The sequence below is a fragment of the Hemicordylus capensis genome, chromosome 1 (genome assembly GCF_027244095.1).
Source record: "Hemicordylus capensis ecotype Gifberg chromosome 1, rHemCap1.1.pri, whole genome shotgun sequence".
Classification (NCBI taxonomy): domain Eukaryota; kingdom Metazoa; phylum Chordata; class Lepidosauria; order Squamata; family Cordylidae; genus Hemicordylus; species Hemicordylus capensis.
In genome coordinates this window covers 58,344,152-58,370,121 of record NC_069657.1, presented here as the reverse complement: position 1 = coordinate 58,370,121, position 25,970 = coordinate 58,344,152, and the positions used below count along the sequence as shown (strand labels likewise).

The 25,970-nt window shown below is 46.2% G+C and overlaps 1 protein-coding gene across 1 annotated transcript in view; it reads left to right on the top strand.

Annotated features, from left to right (window-relative positions):
- Nucleotides 1-25,970, top strand: part of SCFD1 (sec1 family domain containing 1) — a 93,466-nt gene that overhangs the window by 57,782 nt on the left and 9,714 nt on the right. The window contains exons 18-20 of the mRNA XM_053283835.1: nt 6,035-6,097; nt 8,554-8,629; nt 17,697-17,750. Of these exons, the coding sequence (XP_053139810.1) occupies nt 6,035-6,097; nt 8,554-8,629; nt 17,697-17,750 (193 nt within the window). The remainder of the gene's footprint in view (nt 1-6,034; nt 6,098-8,553; nt 8,630-17,696; nt 17,751-25,970) is intronic.

Below are 25,970 nucleotides of genomic sequence, written 5' to 3'. Positions count from 1 at the left end.
TAGCTTTCAGTTGTTCCAGACAGTTTAGAACATAATCCCTTGTCACTTCTATCTGACTCAGCTCTCTAGCCTCCATCCCTAAAAAGCCTGGTTCAGGAACAGGTATATGCTCAGTATCCTCTGCCGTGATGACAGATGCAAAGAACTCATTCAGCTTTTCTGCAACATCCACATCCTCCTTAATTATCCCTTTTACTCCCTCATTGTCTAATGGTCCAACTGCCTCCCTGGCAGGTTTCCTGCTTCTGATGTACTTAAAGAAGTTTTTGTTATTCCCCTTGATACTTTTGGCTAAATGTTCCTCAAACTCTTTTTGCCTCCCTTATTGTCACCTTGCATTTCTTTTGCCAGAGTTTGTGTTCCTTTCTGTTCTCTTCGTTTGGACAGGCCTTCCAATTTCGGAAGGAAGTCTTCTTCCCTTTTATGGCTTCCTTGACGGTACCCGTTAGCCATGCTGGCATCCTCCTGGACTTAGTGGTACCTTTCCTCTGTTCCTATGTTTCTCCTTTTGGGTATACAATCTAACTGGACTTCTAGTCTTGTGGTTTTGAGTAAACTCCATGCACTCTGGAGTGAAGTGACTCTCCTGATTTTCCCCCTCAGCTTTCTTTTCACCATACTCCTCATTTTGGAGAAGTTTCCTCTTCTGAAATTCAAAATGTCTGTGTTAGACATCCTTGGTGATTCTCTACCCACATGCATGCTGAATTTGATGGCACTGTGGTCACTGTTCCCTAAAGGGTCGATGACACTGACATCACGCACCAGGTCCTGGGTGTCACTCAGAATTAGATCCCAGGTTGCTTTCTCTCTGGTCAGTTCCATGACCAACTGTTCTAGGGCACAGTCATTTAGCGTATCTAGAAATTTGACCACTTTGTCCTGACTTGAATGTGAATTTACCCAGTCTATATGTGGGTAGTTGAAATCACCCATAATTATAGCCCTGCCTCTCCTTGACGCCTCCCTGATTTCCTCCTGCAACTCCCAGTCACTGTCGGCATTTTGATCCAGAGGGCGATAGCACATCCCCAGTAGCACGTCCCCTTTCCGGCCTTGTATAGTCACCCACAGGGTTTCTGTGGAGGACTCCAGTCTACCTAGGTTTTCTAGCTTGTTAGATTCTATCCCTTCTTTAACATACAGTTCTACCCCTCCTCCAAGGTGCCCCTCCCTGTCCTTTCTATAGAGTTTATACCCAGGGATAACAGTGTCCCACCGGTTCTCACTGTTCCACCATGTTTCTGTTATGCCCACTATATCTATTTCTGCGTTAGCAACCAAGCACTCCAGCTCACCCATCTTGGCTCGGAGGCTTCTGGCATTGGCATATAAGCACCTATACACTGCATCTCTCCCCTGATGTATGCTATTCTTTTGACTCTTTGACCTGCTGGCACAGGCTCCCATCTGCTCTTTATGCAGTTCTGGTCTGTCCCCTTCTGTTTCATCTGAATTCTTTGCAGCCTCACACTTTAAAGGATGGCTTTTGCCAAACGGGATACTGCCCAGCTCCCATCGGCTGTTCCCCAGGTGTCATTTTAAAAGCTGCTCTGCAACCTTTTTTATTTTAAGCACCAGCAGTCTTGTTCCATCTTGGTTCAAGTGCAGCCTGTCCCTTTTGTACAGGCCTTGCTTGCCCCAAAATGTGTCCCAGTGCCTAACAAATCTAAACCCTCCTCCCGTCACCAACGTCTCATCCATGCATTGAAACCCCTCAGCTCTGCCTGTCTCACTGTACTTGCGCGTGGAACAGGTAACATTTCTGAGAATGCTACCTTGGGGGTCCTGGACTTCAAAATGCTACCTATCAGCCTAAATTTGGCTTCCAGGACCTCCCGACTGCATTTCCCCACATCGTTGGTGCCGATGTGCACCACGACAACTGTCTCCTCCCCAGTACTGCCTAGGAGCCTGTCTAGATGCTGCGTAATGTCCGCAACCTTCACACCAGGCAGGCAAGTCACCATGCGGTCAACACGCCGGTCAGAAACCCATCTCTCTATCCCTCTCATGATCGAATCACCAACTACAACTACAAGGAGGCCCCCACCCCCCAGAGGAGTATCCCCAGTGCGAGAGGATATAGGCTCATCATCCACGGAAGGGGTCCCTTCTAAAGGAGCATTTCCCTCTTCCTCAGACCGATGTCCTCCTTGCCCAAGACCTTCATTCTCCCTGACAGCAGAGGAGCTACCAGCCCTGGAGTGGGATGCCTCTATCACATCCCTGAAGGTCACGTCCACATGCCTCTCTGTCTCTCTGAGCTTCTCCAGATCCGCCACCTTGGTCTCAAGGGAACGGATTTGTTCCCTGAGAGCCAGGAGCTCCTTGCACCGAGCACACAACCATGACTTCTGCCCATGAGGATTCTTTTTGGCCCGTATTGCATCCGCAAGTTCACATCCAACGGAGTTGTCCAGGGTTGTGAGAGGGCTAGTGAGTGCCTCTCCTCCCTTGAATCAAAATTTGGAACCATCTATTACCCGCTGTGATGTGTTTAATGATTTTTTTGGGGATAAAATTATTCGTGCTGACTTGGATTTAGACCCCACAGTTACTGCAGTGTCTGAATTGGAGGTGTCCAGCGACTCCTCTTATGTGGTTAGGCTGGATCAGTTTCAGTTTGTGACTCGTGAGGATGTGGACAAGCTGCTTGGAGCAATGCGGCCTACCACCTGTTCTCCTGACCCTTACCCGACATGGCTAATACTATCTGGCAGGGAGGTTGTTGTAGAAGGCCTAGTAGAGATCATAAATGCTTCTCTGAGGGAGGGCAGGATGCCTCCTTGTCTTAAGGAGGCAATTTTTAGACTTTTTGAATTGATCTAATAATTCTTCAGAAGCCTACCTTGGATTCCTCAGAGTTGAGCAACTATAGGCCTGTCTCCAACCTTCCATGGCTGGGCAAGCTAATTGAGAGGGTGATGGCCTCCCAACTCCAGGCAGTCTTGGATGATACTGATTATCTAGACCCGTTTCAGACCAGCTTTCGGGTGCGCTATGGGGTGGAGACTGCCTTGGTCTGCCTGATGGATGATCTCCAATTGGGAATTTATAGAAGAGTCACACCTCCAGAAGTGTAACTCTGTTGGTCCTTTTGGACCTCTCAGTGGCTTTCGATACTATCAACAATAGTATCCTTCTGGAGCGTCTGACGGGGTTGGGGGTGGGAGGCACTGCTTTGCAGTGGTTCCACTCTTATCTCTTGGGCAGATTCCAGATGGTGTCCCTCGGGGACTGTTGTTCTTCAAAAACTGAACTTTGGTATGATGTCCCTCAGGGCTCCATATTGTCTTCGATGTTGTTTAACAGCTACATGAAACCGTTGAGAGAGATCATCAGGAGATTTGGTGCAGGGTGTTATCAGTATGCTGATGACACCCAAATCTATTTCTCCATGTCAGCATCATCAGGAGAAGGCATAATCTCCCTAAATGTCTGCCTGGAGGCAGTGATGGCCTGGATGAGAGGTAACAGGCTGAGGCTGAATCTAGATAAGACGAAGGTACTTGTTGTGCGGAGTCAGAACTTGGGAGATTATTTTTATCTACCTGTTCTGGATAGAGTCACACTTCCCCAGAAGGAACAGATACGCAGTCTTGGTGTGCTTCTGGACACAAAACTCTCAGCTGATACGCCAGCTGCATCCATTTCTTAAGATAAATGACCTCAGAACAGTAGGACATCTGCTGGTCACCTCCAGACTTGACTACTGCAATGCGCTCTATTGTAGCCTTTGTACATAGTCTGGAAACTGCAGTTAGTCCAGAATGCAGCAGCCAGGCTGGTCTCTGGGTCATCTCGGAGAGGCCATATCACTAAGCATGTGCACGGTCCGGACTGTTCCGAACCGGCACCGAGGGGGGGTGTCCCTTTAAGGGTGGGGGGTAGAACTAACCCCTCCCGCCGCTCTTCCCCCTCCGGCGCTGTCGTATTTAGTGAAGATTTTGGGGTGGCAGCGTTCTTCGCTGCCGCCCCTGCCCCCGTCGTCGCCTGCAAGTCCTTCTAAGTGCTGCACGAATGCACACACCCCCCTCGGTGCCGGACTGCCGGACCAGTTCAGTCCGGTCCGGCTCGGAACCAGTCCGGAGGCCTCCAACATGGCCTCCGGACCGGTTTGGGACCCATAGGGTCCAAAAAAAGTTCAGTGCCGGAGGGGGAAAAGCGGCGGGAGGGGTAAGTTCTACCCCCCTCCCCGCCCCTGAAGGGAGACCCCCCCTCAGTGCCGGTCCGGACCGTGCACATCCCTACATATCACTCTCATCTTAAAAGGTCTACACTGGCTGCTGATAAGTTTCCGGGCAAAGTACAAGGTTTTGGTTATAACCTATAAAGCCCTAAACAGCTTGGGCCTGGATATTTAAGAGAACGCCTTCTTGCTATGAACCAAACCACCCATTGAGATCATCTGGAGAGGTTCCTGGTAGCTACTCAGGGAACGGGCCTTCTCCATTGCTGCCCCAAGGCTTTGGAATACACTTCCTGATAAAATAAGAGCCCCCCATCTCTTACAACTAAAAAGGCAGTCAAGACACATTTGTTCAACCAGGCTTTTAATTAGACATTGTTTTAATTGTGTTTTAAATTTTAATTGTTGAAATGTGTTAATCTTTTTATGGTTGTTTTTATTGTCTTGTAAACCACCCAGACAACTTGCATTTTGGGCGGTATAAAAATATGATAGATAGATAAGTTATTGGTTTGTCTAATATTGTGTTAGACGCTGACAAATTCAAAACAAAAATAAGTTCATACCAGTGGGACTTATTTACAATTTTTACAAAGCAAGATACAAAAGCAAAGGGGGAAAGGATAAAAGGAGAGTGTTTATAAAAAGAAACCGTAAATGTAAATTAAATAGGGTTGCATCCTGACTTACAGTATTTCAGTAGAATGAGCACAAGCAAACATTCCTGTCTTCTCCTCCCCACAACAGGCCCCCTGAAAAGCTGATCTTGAGTGTTAGGGACTCTCAGCAATGGCTGAGATATACTATGGGGCGCAGGGTGGGGGGGATTACCTAAATCCAGGTGCAAGCAGGGGAGCAGGAAAGTTGGTTTGTGCAATAAAAAGAATCAATCTTATTAATACCCTTTATGATAGCAGCCCCATTAAATCTTCCCAGATCCCCAGAGCTCCTAAAAAATTACCTTTCTGGAAATATTGAAAAGATGGGGAACTCCTATTGTTCAATTTAAAAGTGTGCTTTATTTTGCTGCACCATTTAAATTGACAGGTTCAGAATTTTGTCATGTTTACATCTCAGACAAGAGACAAAAGAGATGCCAGAATTTAACGAGTAAAAAATCTACCCACTGTCTACTAGATGTTCCACCCAAGCACCATTTTGGTGGTGGTTGGATTCTTTAAGCATTCAGCAGGAAGTGTGGAGGTTTGGCAGTGCCATGAAGGCTAGAAATGTATTCTGTTTAGACAAATAACTTTAAACACTGTGAATTAGCAACCAGATTTAGTGTGTAAGGCCAGACTCCATATTCCGTAGCCTAATCTCTACAGTCACCCAGACTGGGATCTCTTCAGTCTTTATATAAATATTACACTATCTGAATATTTCAAATAGAAGCAAGTAGAAAGTCACCACCTGGTTGTCTTTTCCTAACAAGCTCACAAATTAGATTATCTCTGTGCCCTCAATGTCCTTTTCAGCTCTCCCAGACCTTTGTTTTAGCTTCTGTGTTGCAATTGTTCATTTTGTCTGAAGCTCAGCATTCTGAAATTGTTCTAGAATGTTTGAGAATAGCTTGTTTTTTGGATCCCTGCACCCAGAATAAGTACATTGCAGTGCTAAGGCTTTTTTCCAAGTCTCTTCAAAAAGAGAGACAGATGTTTGTAGTATGTTTATTAATTGTTGTCAACATTGCCTTTTTGATGTGAAAAGCCATTTCCATCCCTAAATGGCGAGACAGGCTGGGTTTTGAAACTGAATGTTTCATTCATAGGAGGAGATAGTATGCTAGTGTACTAATGAAAATAAATTAAGCATGTAGATATTAACTTATTTATTTCACAGAGCTTTTGCCAAGATGGCTTCAACTCCAGCTACCTATGGAAACAGTGCAGCCAAGTCACTGGGGTGAGTTACAAAGTACATTTTGTTACCACTATTTAAAAACATGATGTAATATTTCATAGTTAACTACTTAACTGCTGATTCTAAACATTGCTGTCAAAGAACTTCACTATTAAATATATAGTATTTAAAAATGACACACCACCTTCTACTGTTCATCTTAAAGCATGTCAACTGCACAGGAACCAGCCTACAAATTTATAAAAGTTGGGCTATAGTTTTATTAAACAGGCTTGTAATATATTAGACTGTAGTACAGTGAGAACAAAACTGATTGGCATACATCAGAGAAAAAGTACTCAGATTCCCACCAGTATCTCCCTCTCTTGGGGCATGTGCTTCATTTAAAATACTTGGGACACTGCACCTCACCACCTGTTCTCTCGACGCTTGCCCAACATGGCTTATATTGTCTAGTAGTGAGGTTATTGGAGAGAGCCTTGTTAAGATCATTAATGTTTCTCTGAGGGAGGGCAGGATGCCTTCTTGTCTCAAGGAGGCAATTATTACAGCACTCTTGAACAGGGCCTGCATTAGGTCTCTCAGAATTGGGCAATTATAGGCCTGTCTCTAATCTCCCATGGTTGGGCAAGGTGATCAAGAGGGTGGTGGTGTCTCAGCTCCAGGATGTCTTGAAAGAAGCAGATTGTCTGGACCCATTTCAAACTGGCTTTCGGGCAGGCTATGGGGTTAAGATGGCCTTGGTCGGCCTGTTGGATGATATCCAGTTAAGAATTGACAGGGCGAGTGTGACTCTGTTGATCCTTTTGGATCTCTCGGTGGCTTTCAATACCATCAACTATGGTATCCTTCTGGGGTGCCTGAAGGGGTTGGGAGTGGAAGGCACAGCTCTGCAGTGGTTTTGCTCCTACCTCTCAGGTAGGTTCCAGATGATGTCAACTTGGAGACTTGCTCTTCAAAACAAGAGCTCCGGTATGGAGTCCCGCAAGGCTCCATACTGTCTCCAGTGTTTTTTAACATATAAATAAAACCTCTGAGAGAGGGGATTTGGTGCAGGGTGTTATCAGTATGCCAAATCTATTTCAGCATGTTAGCTTCATCAGGAAATGGCCTAAATTCCCTAAATGCCTGCCTGGAGGTGGTAATGGGCTGGAAGAGGGAGAACAAACTGAAGCTGAATCCAAGCAAGACGGGGGTACTTACTATAGGAGGTCAAGACTTAGGAAGTGGTTTAGATCTACCAGTTCTGGACAGGATTGCATTCCCCTGAAAAAGCAGGTGCATAGTCTGGGAGTACCTCTGGACCCAAACCTCTCCCTGATTTCTCGGGTTGAGGCGGTGGGCAGGAGTGCTTTTTATCAGCTTCAGCTGATTCTCCAGCTGTGTCCATTTCTGGAAATAAATGACCTTAAAACAGTGGTGCTTATGCTGGTAACATCCAGACTTGACTACTGCAATGTATTCTGTGTTGGGCTGCCTTTGTATGTAGTTCGGAAACTACAGTTAGTCCGGAATGCAACAGCCAGGTTGGTCTCTGGGATTGCCCAAAGAGATCATATTACCCCCATTTTAAAAGAATTACACTGGCTGCCAGTAGGTTTCCAGACGAAATACAAAGTGCTGGTTATTACCTACAAAGCCCTAAACAGCTTGTGTCCAGGGTATTTAAGAGAGCACCTTCTTCTTCATCAACCCTACCACCTGTTAAGATCATCTGGGGAGGTCTGGTTGCAGTTGCCACCAGCTCGATTGGTGGCAACGCAAAACCGGGCCTTTTCCAGAGTTGCCCCGGGACTTTGGGATGCCCTTCCTAACTAAATTAGTGTTTACCGTTCTCTGAATGTTTTTAAGGACCTAAAAACATATCTGTTTAGTCAGGCTTTTAGTTTATTGTTTTAAAGCATTGGTTTTAGAGTTTTTAAGTTGTTTTAACTATGTTAATGTTTTAATTGGTTTTATATTGTGAAGCGCCCTTTTTGCATGGAGCAGTATATACATGTACTAAATAAATAAATAAAAATTAATAAATTTGAATATATAGCCTCCAGTTTAAAACAGGGTCACCATAGATCAAAGTGAATTCGACCATTTTCTCCTGCAGTACAGCTGACTAATGGTCTATGCATGGAAGAGGAATTTTAAAAAACACTTTCACACACAATTAAATTAAAATAGAAGCATGAATATTGGTTCAACATGCTTCTTAATTAAATTTTGCAAAAATACAAATAGATATACACAAATTTGAATAATCATGCCAGAGACAAGATTTTATACAAGTGAATGACCAACTTAAGTCTTCCAAGATTGCTTGCTATCATGCAATTTTTCCATAAGTGTAGACATTATCTCCACATTCCGAGTCTTGGAGCCATTCATGTGACAATGATACATCTGGGTTGCACCAGTATTGGCAAGTAAGATTTTAGCTGCTATTAATAAGTTCCATAAAACTGTGAAAGCAAGCAAAGTTATGCATGGTTGTTTTTTTTTGGCAGCCTTTTTTCACGTGTCATGAATACAGGATCACAGTTTGTGATGGAAGGAGTCAAGAATTTGGTACTAAAACAACAGGTGTGTTTAACAATGTAGAACATTAAGAATGTTCATAAACTTTCATCATGAGTATATGGAAAGATTTGTACAAGTTGTATCTTATAGCATAGATTACTAGGATCACAAATTTCTTAGTTTGCATAAGAGGACCATCACCAACCCCTGTGGCCATGATGAACAAAAATGGTGGCTGCTTCCCCCAACAAACCCCTGAGGAGAGGTTTAACCTTAGCGACAGCAGTGACCTGAAGCTCTCTTCAGCAACTGTGCAGGTGGCCATCTTTCATTATCTATAATGCAATTTCCTGTGCTGTTGTCTCACTGGACACAGCAATTGGAGTAGGGGCATTGCATTATAAGAAAATAATTCTGCCTGCCACCAGTGTAGATGACAGAGTGCTCCAGGCTGTTGCCGCTAAGCAAGCCTCCACAAGGGCTTTGGGAGGCTTACTTAAGTGACAGGCAGCAGCCACACTGTAGTTGGCATCTGCCCTGCCACTGCCAATGTGTCCAGCAAACCAGTGGTAGGGGCAAAGGCACTGCATTCAGTAAAGGAGAAAAAGACGGCAGTCACCAATATGACTGTACCATCTTCCTGTTACTAATGAGCCCCTCAAAGACACTTGGCCAAGGATTTCCACAAACCTGTTGCTGATAATGGAGTCTTAAATGTTTCCATCCATCGCCCGCATCTACCCCAGTCAAGTTGGGAATGTTTTCCTAGCACAGTTTTTCTTTAAAAAGTCAGATGTGGGATAATGAATTGAGGAACATTATCCAAATCATTTATTTATTTATTTAAACCTTGTTTAGTTGTGCTTACAAGGAAATATGGAGCAGCAGCAGATGTCTTGGTTTTAATCGCCTTCCCTTTCTCTGTGAGTAGGTGCTGGATTACATCCAGACTACTGTCTTGCATGGCAATGGGGGAAGGATGATTTCCACACTCACTTCCCTTTTGTGGCCCTCTCAGAAATATAATACTGAGATTGAAGGACCTCAGGGATGTATTTTCAAGAAGCACAGAGGACTGCACAATGAAGAGGGGATTGGTGAAAATCACCCCTCCCGCATTGCACGCATTCAATGTTAGTCTGGATATCAGCCACTATGAAGAAACATGCAGTCTGGTGAATGCAGACTGAATGCCACTGCAAATTGCTCAGAATTAAAACTAGATTTTTGCACATGCTTTACAATTTCTGGGTCACTCAGAGCAAATGCATGTTCCATGTTTTTACACCAAAGTGTGTAGGGAAGAAGAGAAACAAATGGTCCCTGCTGTGTGAGGCATAGTATAGTGTGAATAAGCTCTGTGGTGCCATACAACAGCAGATATAATAGGAAATGCTATGGATTCATCAGCATCTATGACACATTGGCAGCACATAGTATTCTACACTCACAAGGGAGGTCACAGAAAGTTGGAAGGTCTGAAGATTCTTAAGCAGAATTTGATGCAGGAGTGGCTACAGCCATAAAGAAATCTTTTTTACCAGCAGATAGAACCTTGAATGTGCATACGTGACTCTTTGGAAACCAACCATTGATTTTGACATTATCTAAAGCTAATTTTCTTTCTTCCTTTTAAAAAAATGAACATGTCATGATTTCTTTGTTTAAACTTTAAATAGTCTAAGAATCTTTAGGCAGATATAGCAGGGTTTTGGAGAAAACTGATTACCTAGACCCATTTCACACTGGCTTTAGAACGGGCTATGGGGTTGAGACAGCCTTGGTCGGCCTGATGGATGACCTTTACTGGGGAATCGACAGAGGGAGTGTGACTCTGTTGGTCCTCTTGGATCTCTTGGCGGCGTTCGATACCATCGACCATGGTATCCTTCTGGGTTGCCTGGGGGAGTTGGGAATAGGCGGCACTGCTTTGCAATGGTTCCGTTCCTATCTCTTGGGTAGATCCCAGATGGTGGAGCTTGGTGACAGTTGCTCCTCAAAGCAGGAGCTGTTATATGGAGTCCCCCAGGGCTCCATTCTGTCACCAATGCTTTTTAATATCTACATGAAACCGCTGAGTGAGGTCATCAGGAGATTTGGTGCTGGGTGTTATCAGTATGCTGATGACACCTAAATCTACTTCTCCCTTTCATCTTCAGGAAATGGCACTCATTCTCTAAATGCCTGCCTACAGGCAGTAATGGGCTGGATGAGGGATAACAAATTGAAGCTGAATCCAAGCAAGACGGAGGTGCTCATTGTGGGGGCTCAGAATCTGAGGGGTGAGTTAGATCTTCCTGTGCTGGATGGGGTTATACTCCCCCAAAAGGAGCAGATGCGCAGCTTGGGAGTACTCCTGGATTCAGGTCTCACCCTGGTATCTCAGTTCGAGGCCATGGCTAGGAGTGCTTTCTATCTGCTTGACTATTGCAATGCGCTCAACGTGGGGCTGCCTTTGTACGTAGTTCGGAAACTTCAATTAGTTCAGAATGCGGCAGCCAGACTGGTCTCTGGGGTAACCTGGAGAAACCATATTACGCCTGTTTTGAAACAATTGCACTGGCTGCAAATATGTTTCTGGGCAAAATATAAAGTGCTGGTTATTACCTTCTCTGATGCCTGGAGCCGAGGACATCTCTTATTGGGTTATCGTGTCCACGTGCTCCCAGGCAGGACTAATCAAAATTAGTTACTAGGCTTAAGAGCCCCGGATGGATAACCCCACCCAGTTCTTTTAGTCCTGCTGTCGCTCCTAGGCAGAGATCATTCGTATTGCTCTTGCAAATCTTGTTTGTCTCTTTCTTACTTCTTTGTGGTATTTCTCATTGTACTTGGACTTTTACTCTATTTCTTACTTAGTTTTTACTTAGTTTTAAAACAAACAAATAACTTTAAAAAAAAACAAAACCACTTTCTTTCCCGCTCTTTTTGCTATCCTCAACTGTCGTTTCTCTGTTTCCCTGCACAATGGAGTGTCGCCAGGCTATTAGACGCGTTTTAGTTCCCAGGGGAGGACAAATGGAGGGTTCGCCTCTCGAGCGCCGGGCTTGCCCCCCGTATTGCCGCCATTAACGGCTGCACAGGAAGAGGAGGATTTGCTGAGGGACGCCATATCGGGTCCCTCAAGTGCTATGGGCATGGGCGCTGGATCGGGCCCATCCCTGCTCACCCGCACAATGCGAGAGCAAGGGGAGATGCAAGCCTGGATGGTGCTGGCCAGACCTCGGTCTCGTTCCCACCCATTCCAGAGCTCAGAGAGCTGAGCCGTACCGCTTCTGCCGCTGCGCCCTCTAGTGGCTCTGCAACAGCTCCTGCAAATGGCGGCTCGACAATTTCGGCGGGAATCCTGGGAGCCGCCACTCTTCCAAGCCGCGTTTCTTCCACGGACCGTCAGGGAGCTGGCTCCACAGCAGAAAGACCGGTGAGATCCCTCCTTGTCGCGGCTAGCCAGGGACCTCCAGTAAATGACCCCCCAGTAAATGTCCCTCAACCTATTCAGAATGTACCTCTTCAGGCCATTAGTCTCCCGTTGGATATGCCGACTACATGGCAGGACTGGATTAAAGAGACCTTTTCTGTGTCTCTTAGGGAGGTGGTTAAAAAAGGGAAGAAGTCTAAGAAAAGGTCCAGGGAACGTGTTTATACGTCCTCTTCTGAGGAGTCCACTTCTCAGGCCCCCAGAAAAGCAACACACAAAAAGGCACACTAACGCTGAGAGGCGCAACCTGATTCCACCTCATGACGTGGTGGTTTTAGGCGGGGGGGTTCGCTCTTCAGAGGAGTCTGGCGGGGAGTCACCAGATATTACACCCAGTAACCCCCTACCTCTGGCTCCCCCAAGTGAGCCCATTCGCCCTGTCGAGCCGATATCCCCGACTCCTTCAAGAGCGGATGCGGTACTGTTAGATATTCCAGATCCGGGGGTACCTGTTGTTATACCAAATCCTGTGGCTCCAATTCCTAATCCTGTGGTTCCATCACCGATCTCTATTCCTAACCCGCGGCCGGAATTACCTTTTAGACCCATTTGACAAAGAAGAGGGAGAATGATCGGATGACCAGTACAATCCTGCATCCACAATATCTCAAAGATTATTTTCTCAAGTGGATTTGAATCTTCTCATGTCTAGGGCCATGAATGCATTAGACCTTCAAACACCTGTGGCCACTGAGGCAGTTCCACCTACTAAGGGCTCGCTGGTGTTTCCTAAACTGAAGAGTAAGGAGTTGCTGTTACCTCTCCCAGAACTCCTGGCTGATACAGTTAGGGAGGAGTGGCTACTTCCCTCCTCTCGTCGTAGATCATTGACAGTGGCCAATAAGTACTACTCATTCCAACAAGAGGCTATGGACATGTATAAAGTACCCTTAACAGATGCCCCGGTGGTTGCCCTTCTAAATGGGGCTTTACTACCGAAGGATGGGGAATCAGCCCTGAAAGATCAAAATGATTGAAAACTGGAAGCTTCTTTCAAAAGGGCTAATGAGGCCTCTTCTCTGGCCATTAGGGCCTCGGCGGCGGCCTCAATGTTCTCACGGGCATCTATAGTCTGGTTAGATGACCTTATTCAGGACCCCCCTACAGATGTGTTTAATTTAAGGCACCAACTCATAAAGATTCAAAAGGCACAAGCCTTTGTCTCTGATGCAACCCTAGATGCTATAAGATTTTCATCCAGGGCTTCCACAGCCACAGTCATGGGACGCCGTAACTTGTGGCTAAAACATTGGCCTGTGGATGCGAATTCTAGGGCCAATTTGGCCTCTGTTCCCTTTGATAGGGTTAAACTCTTTGGGGAGGAGGCCCTTAAAGAGGTGTTAGTAGAGTCTAAGGACAAACGTAAGACCATGCCTCTTCCATCCACCACACGTAAACAGGAACGTCGTCCTCCAAGAAGGACTTTTCAGTTCCAGTACCAGTCCTTTCGATCCTTACGACCCTCCTTTCGAGGGAGAGACAGGGATTCGAAATTCCAGCGACCCCAATGGGGCAGACAGCGAGGCTCTAGGCCCTTCAACCAGGGCAGACAGGCCTTTGCCAATCAACCCAAGTCTCAAAAACAGCAATGACTCCCCAGCAGGGTCTCTGGGGGGCCGCCTGTCAGCCCTCTTTCAAAAATGACAGGAAACAACTACGCACTTGTGGGTTCTGTCGACAGTGCAGTGGGGCTACAAGATAGAACTCACATCCTTACCAGCCAGCAGATTTCTACCAACCCCAAGGTCACATTGGCCTATCAAGCATGTTGGCCTTCTGGGCGCTATTCACTACTTAAAAGATATAGGGGCTATAGAATTGGTGCCTATCAATCAACAGGGACAGGGAATCTATTCCATAATCTTCACAGTTCCCAAAAAGGACAAATCCCACAGAGCTGTTCTGGATCTGAAGTTTTTGAATCAGTGGGTTCCCGAACGCAGATTTCGCATGGAATCCCTTCACACCATAACAGAGGCGTTACAACATCTGGACCTCTTAGCTTCCATAGATCTAAAGGAAGCTTATTTACACATTCCCATAGATCCGGAAAGTCGTCATCTCCTGCACTTCAAATACAGCGGAGTAAATTATCAATACAAAGCACTGCCGTTTGGTCTCTCCTCAGCCACAAGAATTTTCACCAAGGTGCTGGCACCTGTGATCCCACATCTAAGACTACAGGGAGTTCGTGTTTTTTGTTATCTCAACGACCTGCTTTTAAGGTTTCCCTCGGAACTGTCTGCCACAAGAGACCTTCATCTAACTCTTCGCTCATTAGAACAACATGGATTCCTAGTAAACGTAGAAAAAAGTCACCTGCAACCTTCCACCAGGATGCAACATCTGGGCGTCCTAATAGACACACGACGGGACTGTCTCTTCCTACCAGAAGACCGGATCAGGACCCTCAGGGAAGAGATATGGGAGGTGTTGAACGCTTGTCAAGCCAAGCTCCTGTCATTGGCACGTCTCCTCGGCCTAATGGTGGCCACGTTGGACGCAGTACCGTGGGCCAGATTTCATTTGCGACCGCTACAATGGTTCCTTCTAACATTCAGGGAACCCATTTCGAAGCACGTCAACATAACCATCCTCGTTCCCCAGGACATACTAACGTCCCTACGGTGGTGGCTCCTGGATTCCAACACTCAAAGAGGCAAGGAGTTCCTCGACCCGGCCCGGATTCTGATCACGACCGATGCCAGCAAGACCGGCTGGGGGGCACATTGTCACCACAGAACAGCCCAAGGCCGGTAGTTACAAGCCGAGAGTGTACACAGCATCAATTGGTTGGAGCTGAGGGCCATCCGTCTTGCCTTGTTGGCATTCCAGGACCTGATCACCAGTTCCCACGTGTTGATAAGAACATACAACAGGACGGCGAAGGCCCACATAAACAGACGGGGGGGACCAGGTTTCGATCTCTTCAGGCGGAAGCATCACTAATACTGGATTGGGCGGAGGTTCACCTGGCCTCACTCATAGCCCACCATGTACAAGGGAATCTCAACTCAATAGCGGACTGGCTGAGTCGAGAGCAGCTCCTACCCGGGGAGTGGGCACTCAACAGGAGAGTCTTTCGGATGATCACGCAACGCTTCGGCACCCCGAGAGTCGACCTGTTTGCCTCAGCACTGAACGCACAGCTCACCAGGTTCGTCACCTGCTTCCCCTGCCCACAAGCAGAAGGGGCAGATGCCCTAGCAGCGAGATGGCCTTGGGAACTGCTGTATGCCTTCCCACCAACTCCGCTTTTGGCCCGCTTTCTTCACAGAGTGCGCTTGCTCAAGGCTCAGGTCATCCTAGTAGCTCCTTACTGGCCCAGGAGACCATGGTTTGCGGAGTTACATCACTTGGCCATACAGGAACTGTGGTTTCTCCCGGTGTCAACAGACCTTCTACTTCAAGGTCCCATAGAACATCACGATCCAGGCTGGTTTCAGCTAGCCGCCTGGAGACTGAGCGGGGAATTTTAAGTAAGTTCGGCTATTCGAGAAGTGTTCTAACCACCATGTTATCTTCCACAAGGGAGTCCACCAAGCATATATATCAGTATACATGGAGAGCATTTCTTCGATGGTCAGCAAGGCATTCCATACCTCAGGGGACAGCGTCCATTAAAGATCTCCTGGCATTTTTACAAGATGGCTTAGACAAAGGACTCAAGGCTAATACCTTAAAAAGACAAGCTGCATCCCTAGCAGGTGTGATAGCAGGTCTATCCAAACCCAAGGTTGTTAACCACCCTCATTTAAAAAGATTCCTGAGGGGGGGCCACCCTGCTGTCACCTATGGTGGTTCACTGTTATCCATCTTGGAGTCTCCACACTGTTCTTAAGGCACTTCAGAATCATCCGTTCAAGCCGATAGGAACCATTCCCTTAAGGCTTTTATCGTACAAGACGGCATTCTTAATAGCTGTTACATCTGCAAGAAGAATCTCTGAATTGCATGCTCTATCGGCTTATAAAAATTTATGCATTTTCTCTGCTGACTCCGTGCGTCTCATTCCTAGCCCGTTCATCAGGCCGAAGGTGTCTTCAGCATTCCACCACTCACAAGATGTCGTACTTCCATCGTTCTGTCCTAAGCCAACTCATCCAACAGAACGAAAATGGCATAAACTAGACGTACACAGATGTTAGAAGAGATACCTCAGATGCACGGAGAGCTTCAGGAAGACGGAGAGTTTATTTGTTAGTTTTTTACCAGCTTCCATGGGAAGCCAAGTGTCTTTGCAGATTATTGCTAGATGGATACGGGCTTGTATTTCATTAGCCTATGAGTTTCTACACCTTCCAGCACCAGAACACATTCTGGCTCACTCTAGTAGGGCAGCGTCCACATCTGCGGCCTTCAACGCGCCAGTGCATGAAATATGCAGGGCCGCGACTTGGAAGGCTCCATCAACATTTACGAAGCACTATAAAATTGATCTATATGCGTCTTCTCAAGCTGCATTTGTACACAGAGTGCTTCAACAGGTTCTTCCCCCAGAGTAGGCACAGACACTCCCTCCCAGCGAGTTTTGGCCAGGGCTTTGGTATGTCCAATGAGAGATGTCCTCGGCTCCAGGCATCAGAGAACGGAGCATTGGTTTCACTTATCGTGAAGGCTCCTTCTTGATGCTGGAGCCAAGGACATCTCGGCCCTCCCAGGTGGTGTCCTGGCCTACTCCACGGGAAACTTGAGCATATTACAAGAGCACAGCTAATAGTTCCAGAGGTTTCTGGGGTTCCTCTGTCTTCTTTGGGGTGTGTGTGTGTGTGTGTGTGTGTGTGTGTGTGTGTGTGTGTGTGTGTTTTAACGCTGGTTGTGTTTTAACACTGGTTGTATACTACTTACTTCCGTGCTATTTGCACATTTGGCCTAAAAGAACTGGGCAGGGTTATCCGTCCGGGGCTCTTAAGCCTAGTAACTAATTTTGATTAGTCCTGCCTGGGAGCACGTGGACACAATAACCCAATGAGAGATGTCCTCGGCTCCAGCATCAAGAAGGAGCCTTCACGGTAAGTAAAACCAATGCTCCGTTTAAAGCCCTAAACAGCTTAGGCCCGAGTTTCCTCAGAGAGCGCCCTCTTCTGTGTGATCCCCACAACACATTAAGGTCATCTGAGGAGGTACTTCTCCAGTTACCACCAGCTCATCTGGTGGCAACTCAGAGGCGGGCCTTCTCTATAGCTGCTCCGGGGCTGTGGAATGTGCTCCCTGTGGAAATCCATAATTTGAATTCTCTATTAGCCTTCAGGAGAGCCCTTAAAACCTGGCCTGGCTTTCCAGGGTTTTAAAATCAATTTTAATATTTTAACCCGGTTTCAGGGTTTTTAATTACTGCAACTGTTTAATTGTTGTTTTAAAATGTTTTTAAATTGTTAATTGATGTTATATTGTTTTTTAATTTTTGTTTTAGCTCTTTACTGTTTTAATGGTTTGTTTTAATTGTAAACTGCCGTGAGCCATTTTGGAAGGGCGGTATAAAAACCAAATACATACATACATACTTCTTAGAGAACAAATATGGTTTGATAGTGAAAGGGCTTCAGTAGCAATATGAAAAGTTAAAGATAGCATCTATACCTCTTTCTGTTCTAAACTATATTTGAACAACAGTTTCTACAGTTGACTTGAATTAAGCTTTCTCTTCTACAGAATCTCCCAGTCACCCGTGTTTTAGATAATCTCATGGAGATGAAATCAAATCCTGTGAGTACATCTAACCCAGTAGATCACAATTTACAAAATTGTGATATACAACATTTTGCTGCCATTTACAAGTTTTCCCAATTTTACAGCAAGAATTCATTGTGGACATTTTGTATCATACTTATGAATGTGAATGCACCGGTTCATATGTTCTTCACAGTCTTGTAGAACAATGGTGTTGAGCAAAACATAGGCATTCAACAGAACTACAAGGCATCTTATAACCTTCAACAGTCCATTTCCGCTTCCATATAGTTTCAGTGTTTGTTGAGTACACGTATACAAAGATACAATGAGGGTACTGTTGTTGTGGGAAAGACCTATGCAGTTAGCCCTACCCATGTGGTTGCATCATTCATTCACAGCCTCCATCCACATGGGAGTTAATCATGAAAAAGTAGATCTGGTACGGGATCCGTTGAATCCATTAGAATGGGTTCTGCGCCTGCGCGGAAGCCTCTTGGTGTCGAGTTTTCACAGCTCCTTTGCAGTGCCTGTGCCTCGCCCCACATGACCACGTGGCTATTTAAGGCGGGAGGAAGCGTAGGCAGCTCTGTTCCTTTGAGACCGCCGTAGGGATCATTCGTTTTCTGCGGCTTCTTTGTGTTTTTCCTTGGCAATTTCTACTCTACTTCTACTGGTTTTTTACTATGGACTGAACTTTGGACTATTCTTTGCCTATTGATTTGGACTGATTATTCTCCTGTTGACCCGGACTGTGACTTTTTCTGTTTTTTCTAAACCCTTCCAACGCGACGAAAGATCGGATTGATTTATCGGTAACGGACCTTGGATTGTGAGTAAAATGGATGCCCTGAAGGGAAAGAAAAACTTTAAGCGCTGCACTAAATGCAACGCTAAATTGCCCTCTCGAGACCTCCACAGCTTGTGTTTGCTGTGCCTGGGTGAGGCCCACATAACTACAGCCTGTACGATTTGCAAGTCTTTTTCGAAGCAAACGAGAAATAGAGAGCTCCGTCTATGCTTCTTCTCTTTACGATGATGTGTTAGCTGTGCCCTTCTCTGCGGCGAAATCACCTCAGCCGCATGGCTCAAAGGACCTGGGTTTGGCCCAGTCTGAAACTTCGAAGCCCCACGCTAAAGCTCCAGTCCTCAAAATGGTGTCTCCGACTGACCCCGCCAAAAAGAAAAAGAAGAAAACCCCATTGGAATCGACTCCTTCACCAGGATCGGCGCAGGATGTCAAGATTCCCTCGACATCTAAAGTACATTCATCCAGAACGCAGTCAGGACCTGCGATGCCGGAGCCAGCACTTCACTCAATATTTTCATGTCCAACCACTTCGACGTCGAACGAGCCGATACCGACCACTACGACACCGAGACCCAAACCTTTCCCGTTACCGACTACGTCGATATCAACGGTTTCGTTGCACTCGACATCGAAAGATTTGGAGACTTCAACATCGATGTCTGCATCAAAGGAGACATATGGGGTTACTTCTACAGACCCACCGACGGCATCCACATCGACGCTGATAGCGTTAACATTCTCGATACCGAAGATAAAGGACTTAGTGCCTGCACCAATCCCTATTTGTTCGACATCGAAGGAAGATGTCCAATTGTCTGCTCTTAACACACCGACAGACATCACCATGTTAACCTCTAAGTTCCGTGCACCTATGACCTTTACATTAGAGGGTGCTGATGTAGAGGATGTTGAGGCCCCGCCTCTAGATCCTCTCCTGAAGATGTTGGACTCAACCACTGATACACCTTCTGCATTCCAGGGATTTCCGCATTCGGAAGAGGATGCTGCTGGGGCTGCTCCGCGGATGCTCACGGCCGCGCAGCTTACTGCATCAACTTCTTGGCACACATGTGGCTTCAGTCACCATGTGTCCCCGTCACGGGAAACGGCGTTGCCAGGTACAGTTTTTCCTGGTGTTACATATGACTTTCAAGAGGACCAAGCATGGTGGAGAAGACTGCCTTCAACACCAGAACCGTCTGCTCCTCCACCTCCTCCTAAAAAGTTTTTTTCCAGTATGGGCACTCAAACAAGAACCCATACGGCCTCAGTTGCTACTCAGACTTCTTCGAAAATTTCCACATCGACAGGGTCATAAACGGATGTTCTGCTTGCTCCTTCGCCCCCACAAGTGGTATCTCCGAAGCTACCGACACACCGTGCACTTTCCAATCCTGATTCTGAGGACGGCCACCATGGTTCGTCGGATTTTGAGTCTGACACTGAGACGGTGGAATTGGATCCTTTGCCAGATGTGGCTACACCTTCCCATGTTTTACCAACGGAAGAATTGAAAGCTTACCATTCCCACATAAGACGAATGGCTAATGCACTGGTCCTGGATATGACCTCACAACTTAAGACTATAGACGACCCAGTCTACAATTTTATGCAGCGGTCTCAATCAGCACAACCGATTGCACTTCCTTTATTGCCCATCATTTCCAATGCAGCACAATGCGCATGGCAGGTACCTCATATATCTACACCTACGTCAAAAAGGCTTGAGGGACTGTATCGAGTACAAGAGCAGGATAATACTTACCTGTTTAAGCACCCGGTCCCAAACTCCTTAGTTATTGACTGTGCTACTTCTTCCAAATCTGGATGGTGGCATACCACCCCTGTGGACAAAGATGGCAGGAAACTTGATGTGATGGGCAGGATATTATATTCCACATCTTGTCTATCAGTTAAGGTGGCCAACTATTCGGCCTGCATGGCCGAGTATAGCTGTTGTATTTGGGAAGCTTTAGAGAAGGACTTGGATACACTCTCTCCGGAGGAACTGAAACATCGCTTCTGTAAAACGTTGCAGCATGCTGGTGATCTTACCTGTCAGCAGTTAAGTATGGCAAAGCACTTGGCAGAATCAGAATCACGATCCATTATGATGGCTATCACCTTTCATCATCATGCCTCGTTACGGTCTGCAGCCCTGCAACAAGATATGAAAGATAAAATAGAAGGACTCCCCTTTGATGGTAAGGGACTCTTTTCAGAGGATACTGATGCCACCATGGAAAAAATGAAGAAGTCTAAATTTATTGCTAAGACCTTTACATCTGCTACCTCACAGTCAACCTCCTATGGAAATAAACTGCGGTCCTATTACCGCCCCCGGTCATCATTCAAGCAACAGGACCGGAGAGACTTCTGTAAGTCTTTCCAGCCCTTCAATAAATGAGCAACGCATCAGAAGGACCGATTTCCCTCCATTCAACGCAATAAACAGGCGGATGGAAACAAACAGCGCCTTTGAAGCGCAGAACAGCCCATCACAACTTCCTGGGACTTCCCCTTGCATTCCCTCCCAGAACACCAGGGAGGACTTAGTTCCAGCCTACAACATCTCACAGCCGGCCCTACTAGCCACCAACTCCATCAGGTTGGCAAGTCATGCAAAAGCATGGCGCAACATAACATCAGATCGGTGGGTCTTGAAGATTGTGACACGATAGAATTCAAGACCCAGCCATCTTTTGGAGGCATATGCTTCACAACAGCAACACTGGCCCTACTTCAGGAAGTTCAGGAACTCCTTCAAAAAAAGGCTATAGTACCAGTGCGATGGGCGAGTTGACGGGAGGGATTCTACTCCCGTTACTTCCAGATACCAAAGAAGGATGGTGGGATTCAACCAATTATGGACTTAAGACATCTAAACAAGTTCATCCATGTGGAGAAGTATCGAATGATGATGTTACAGGACAGCCTACCTCTTCTCCATCACAAGAGGTGGCTTGTGACGTTAGACTTAAAGGATGCCTACTTTCACGTAGGAATCCGGCCCTCCTTTCAGAAGTATCTGCGGTTCACCGTGGGGACCTCGCTTTACCAGTACCAAGTTCAACCATTCAGACTATGCACAGCCCCCCATGTGTTTACCAAATGCATGGCGGTGGTGGTCGCCCATTTGAGAACAAAGGGTCTGAAACTGTACCCGTACCTAGGTGAATGGCTGCTGTCCTCAACAAACAAAGAAGAGTTACTTTCTCAGATAAAGTACATGTTACGCCTCCTCCATGACCTGGGAATACAGGTCAATTAGAAGAAGTCCAACCTGACGCCGGTACCGACCATATTGTTCATAGGTGCTGTGCTCAACTCCACAGCGGGCAGGGCGTTTCTCCCAGAGGACCATTTTCGGACCATCGCATCGCTGGTTCAGGATTTTCAGGCCGAACTGTCTCAAACAGCGTGGCACATACAACAGCTATTAGGTCTGATGGCTTCCTGCAGGTCAACTGTGCGGTACACACGCTTGAAAATGAGGAACCTGCAGTTGTGGTTCCTGTCCTCCTTCAATCTGCTCCAGGACAGCCCCACAAAGCTTCTACTGTTGCCAGCACTGATCCTTCGATCGCTGTCCTGGTGGACACGGCCCTCCAACCTACTCAGAGGAGTGCCTTTTCAACCACAACCCCCGTCGGTTTGGGTTACGACAGATGCCTCTCTACAAGGCTGGGGCAGTCATTGCAATACTGCCACCACTCAGGGACTTTGGACATGCAGTCAACGCCAACTGCACATAAACTTTCTGGAGTTGTTAACCGTTTTTCAAGCCATGAAGGCCTTTCTTCCTATGCTGCGAGGCCGAGTAGTTCAGTTGCAATTGGACAACACCACTGCTATCACTTACCTGAACAGACAGGGAGGCGCTGTCTCCAGATCACTCTGTGCACTGAGCATTCAGATCTGGCATTGGTGCATCAAGCACAGTATAACGCCAGTAGCAATGCACATAAAAGGATCACAAAAGTCCTAGCAGACGGTCTCAGCCGCTCGTTCTCAATGGACCGACACGAGTGGGAACTGAATGACCATTACCTCCAGAGAATCTTTGACCTCTGGGGTCATCCTCAGATAGACTTGTTCGCTACGATACAGAATACAAAGTGCAAACTGTTCTGCTCCAGAGCAGGCCACGATCCCCGTTCTCTGGGGGATGCGTTCCAACTGGACTGGTCACTCCATCATACGTACATCTCCCCCCCCTTGCCACTTGTGAGCAGAGTAATAGCTCATCTTTTGCATGCTTCTGCACAGTGCATCTTGATCACACCATGGTGGTCACGCTAAGCATGGTTTCCGCATCTACTCAAACTGACTTCCCACACTTACCAGAGACTTCCAAACTGCCCGGACCTACTGATTCAAGAGGACGGGAGAGTGTTACATCCCGAAGTTCTCACACTGCAACTGACGGTGTGGCGAATCACCTGCTAAAAAAGATCCTGCTGAATGAACGTAAACTATCTACGAGGCGAAACTACATCAGCAAGTGGAAGCGGTTTGCAGTTTACGCAAAGGCTCACGGATTCTGTCCCAAACAGGCCATTGTTCAGGAGGTCTTGCTTTACATGACAAGCCTGAAGACATCACAGTTGTCTAACGTATCTATACAGGTGCACCTAGCAGCTTTCTCTTCTCGACATCCTGGCTGGAATGGTAGGACGCTATTCTCCCATTCCTCCTGTAAAAGTTTCTTGAAGGGACTTACGAATCTCTACCCACTTATACGTAAACCTGTGGAACCTTGGAGCATTTCTTCTGGTCCTCTCTGCTCTAACAAAACCACCGTTCAAGCCACTGAGTTCAGCTTCACTTAGTCATGTGTCCTTAAAAGCTGCCTTTTTAGTGGCTATCACCGCTTCTCGCAGGGTGAGTGAACTGATTGCCCTCTGTATGGACGTGCCATACACTCGGTTCTACCCGGACAAGGTCCTCCTACATCCAGACATCACCTTTGTGCCTAAGATAGTTTCAGATTTCCATGTTAACCAGGACATAGTTCTGCCCACTTTCTTCAGATCTCGCTCCACGCCTTTGGAGAAAGCTCTCCATTCCCTGGATGTCCACAAGGCTCTACTATATTATCTCTCCAGGACTAAAGCATTCCGAAAGACAAAGAAGCTCCTGGTGTCGTATAAGTGCTCTGCTATGGGACAGGCACTATCCAGATAACGTCTGTCTCATTGGCTGATGAAGACCATTCACCTGGCCTACTCAATACAGAACATACCGGCCCCAAAATCCATCAAGGCGCATTCCACAAGGGTGTTTGGTGCTTCCGCAGTTTTCCTGTCGGGGGTTTCCTTCCCTGATATTTGTAAAGCTGCTACCTGGTCTTCAGAAGAACTGTCCGTGAAGCACTACACTATTGACCTGCGCTCCACAGCAGAGGCCAACTTTGGGAGAGGTGTCCTCAAAAGGGTGTTACAATAATCCACTGCTCGCTCCCTCCTTTTGGAGCTAACTAAACACCCATTCTAATGGATTCAACGGATCCCGTACCAGATAAACAGGTTGCTCACCTGTAACTGATGATCTGGTAGAGATCCGTTGATATCCATTAGACCCTCCCAAACCTCCCCTCTGCAGTGGACCATGGGTGATTGCTTCGGCGGTCTCCAGGGAACTGAGCCTCCTGTGCTTCCTCCCACCTTAAATAGTCACATGGGGCGGGGCGCAGGCACTGAAAAGGAGCTGTGAAAACTCAACACTGAGAGGCTTCCGTGCAGGCACAGTACCCATTCTAATGAATATCAACAGATCTCTACCAGATCATCGGTTACAGGTGAGCAACCTGTTTTTCCCACATGCAACTAAGGGCTGTATTTAAAGAACATGCATATTGGGTAGCTTAGAGACACTTGATCTGAAATCAGATGAATCCATAAAAGATCATTTAGTTAAGAAATATTTGTACACCAGTATGTTCAGCAACAGACTAACCTTTGACAAAAACTGGCTTATATAATTGCCCTTTTTGAAAAAAGAAAAGGGTTGAACAATGCCTACAACTCTTGTGACCCAATATATTACAAGGATGGATTTTGGTTAATGAAGTTGCCCTTATAATATTATTAGAATGTAGTCCTACTTGTCCTGACATGGACTGCAGCCATAATTGTCTATGTGATTTAAGACAAGAAGTCTACTACTTTCCTTTCATTGTAATCTGAATTAATAATTACCATTTTCACAGGTTTGCCCATTTCCACCTCAAACATTCATGCATCCACCATCTTGAATTGGGGTGGATGACAACATCATAAACTCCACTGTTGAGGTGTCCCTATTTATCCCTACAAGAAAATATTTAGTAAAAACTAACGAAGTGTCTCTGGTTGAGTTTTTTCCTAGCTACAGTTCTAGTTAAACACAACTAATGTCCCTAAGCAAGCTTACACATTCTGCTCAAAAGACATATCTAGCTTCTTTAGTGGGGACTGGATGTGCATCATAATGCATGTGCAGGTTTGTCCTCTGGATCCATAACTGTAATGTGCATTCGGAAAATTACTACTGTACACAGATTTATCTCACTGGATCATAACATTTTTAAACTGTAGAATAATCATAGTTAGAGAGTTTTATTTTGTTGCATAAGCATGGGAAGCTGCAAGGAGGAGGGAGGAATTCCTTCAAACTACAGTGGTCCCTCGACTTACGAACTTAATCCGTTCCGAATGCATATTCGTAGGTCGAAAAGTTCGTAAGTCGAAAAGTGGTTTCCCATACGAATGCATTAGAAACGGATTAATTCGTTAACCCTGCCGCCCGCTTACTACAAGGAATAAAGTACAGTACAGTGCCTTACTTTCATGGAAGGGGTGAGTAAAGCCCCCCCTTTTTAAGTGGAACCCCCCACCCCAGTGCCGTTCGGATATCGAAAAATTCGTAAGAGTGCAGCATTTTTTTCCGTTTGTAACTCGAAAATTTCGGTTGTTGAGTAATTCGTAAGTCGAGGGACCACTGTATGTAGAAGCAAAGGTCTGCTCATAGAAGATGTTTATATCCAGTTTACTGAACAAAGAGGCACCTTTTAAAATGCTGGTTCTCTTGGATTTAGCAGGGGAGAACAACTGACACAGAATCTCTACAGTGGCTGTTGCTGGTGTCTACTTTTCATGTTTCTTTTAGATTGTGGGTCCTTTTGGGATAGGGACCCATTTATTTATTTATTTATTCTATGTAGAGTGCTTTGAGAACTTTTGTTGAAAAGAGGTATATAAATATTCATTGTAGCAGTAGTAGTTTGGCTCCCCACACCTTGTTCCTTTAGTCTCTCAACCCACAGAGCGATGTTTCAGCATTCCTCCTGGAATAGGAAGGGAAGAGCCAAAGAAGTTCACATACATGAGCATAAGTTAGGATACATCTCAGAGTGTTGAAAACTGGGGAAAACTTGAACTACCAAGTGGGGGTTAATTCTTTTT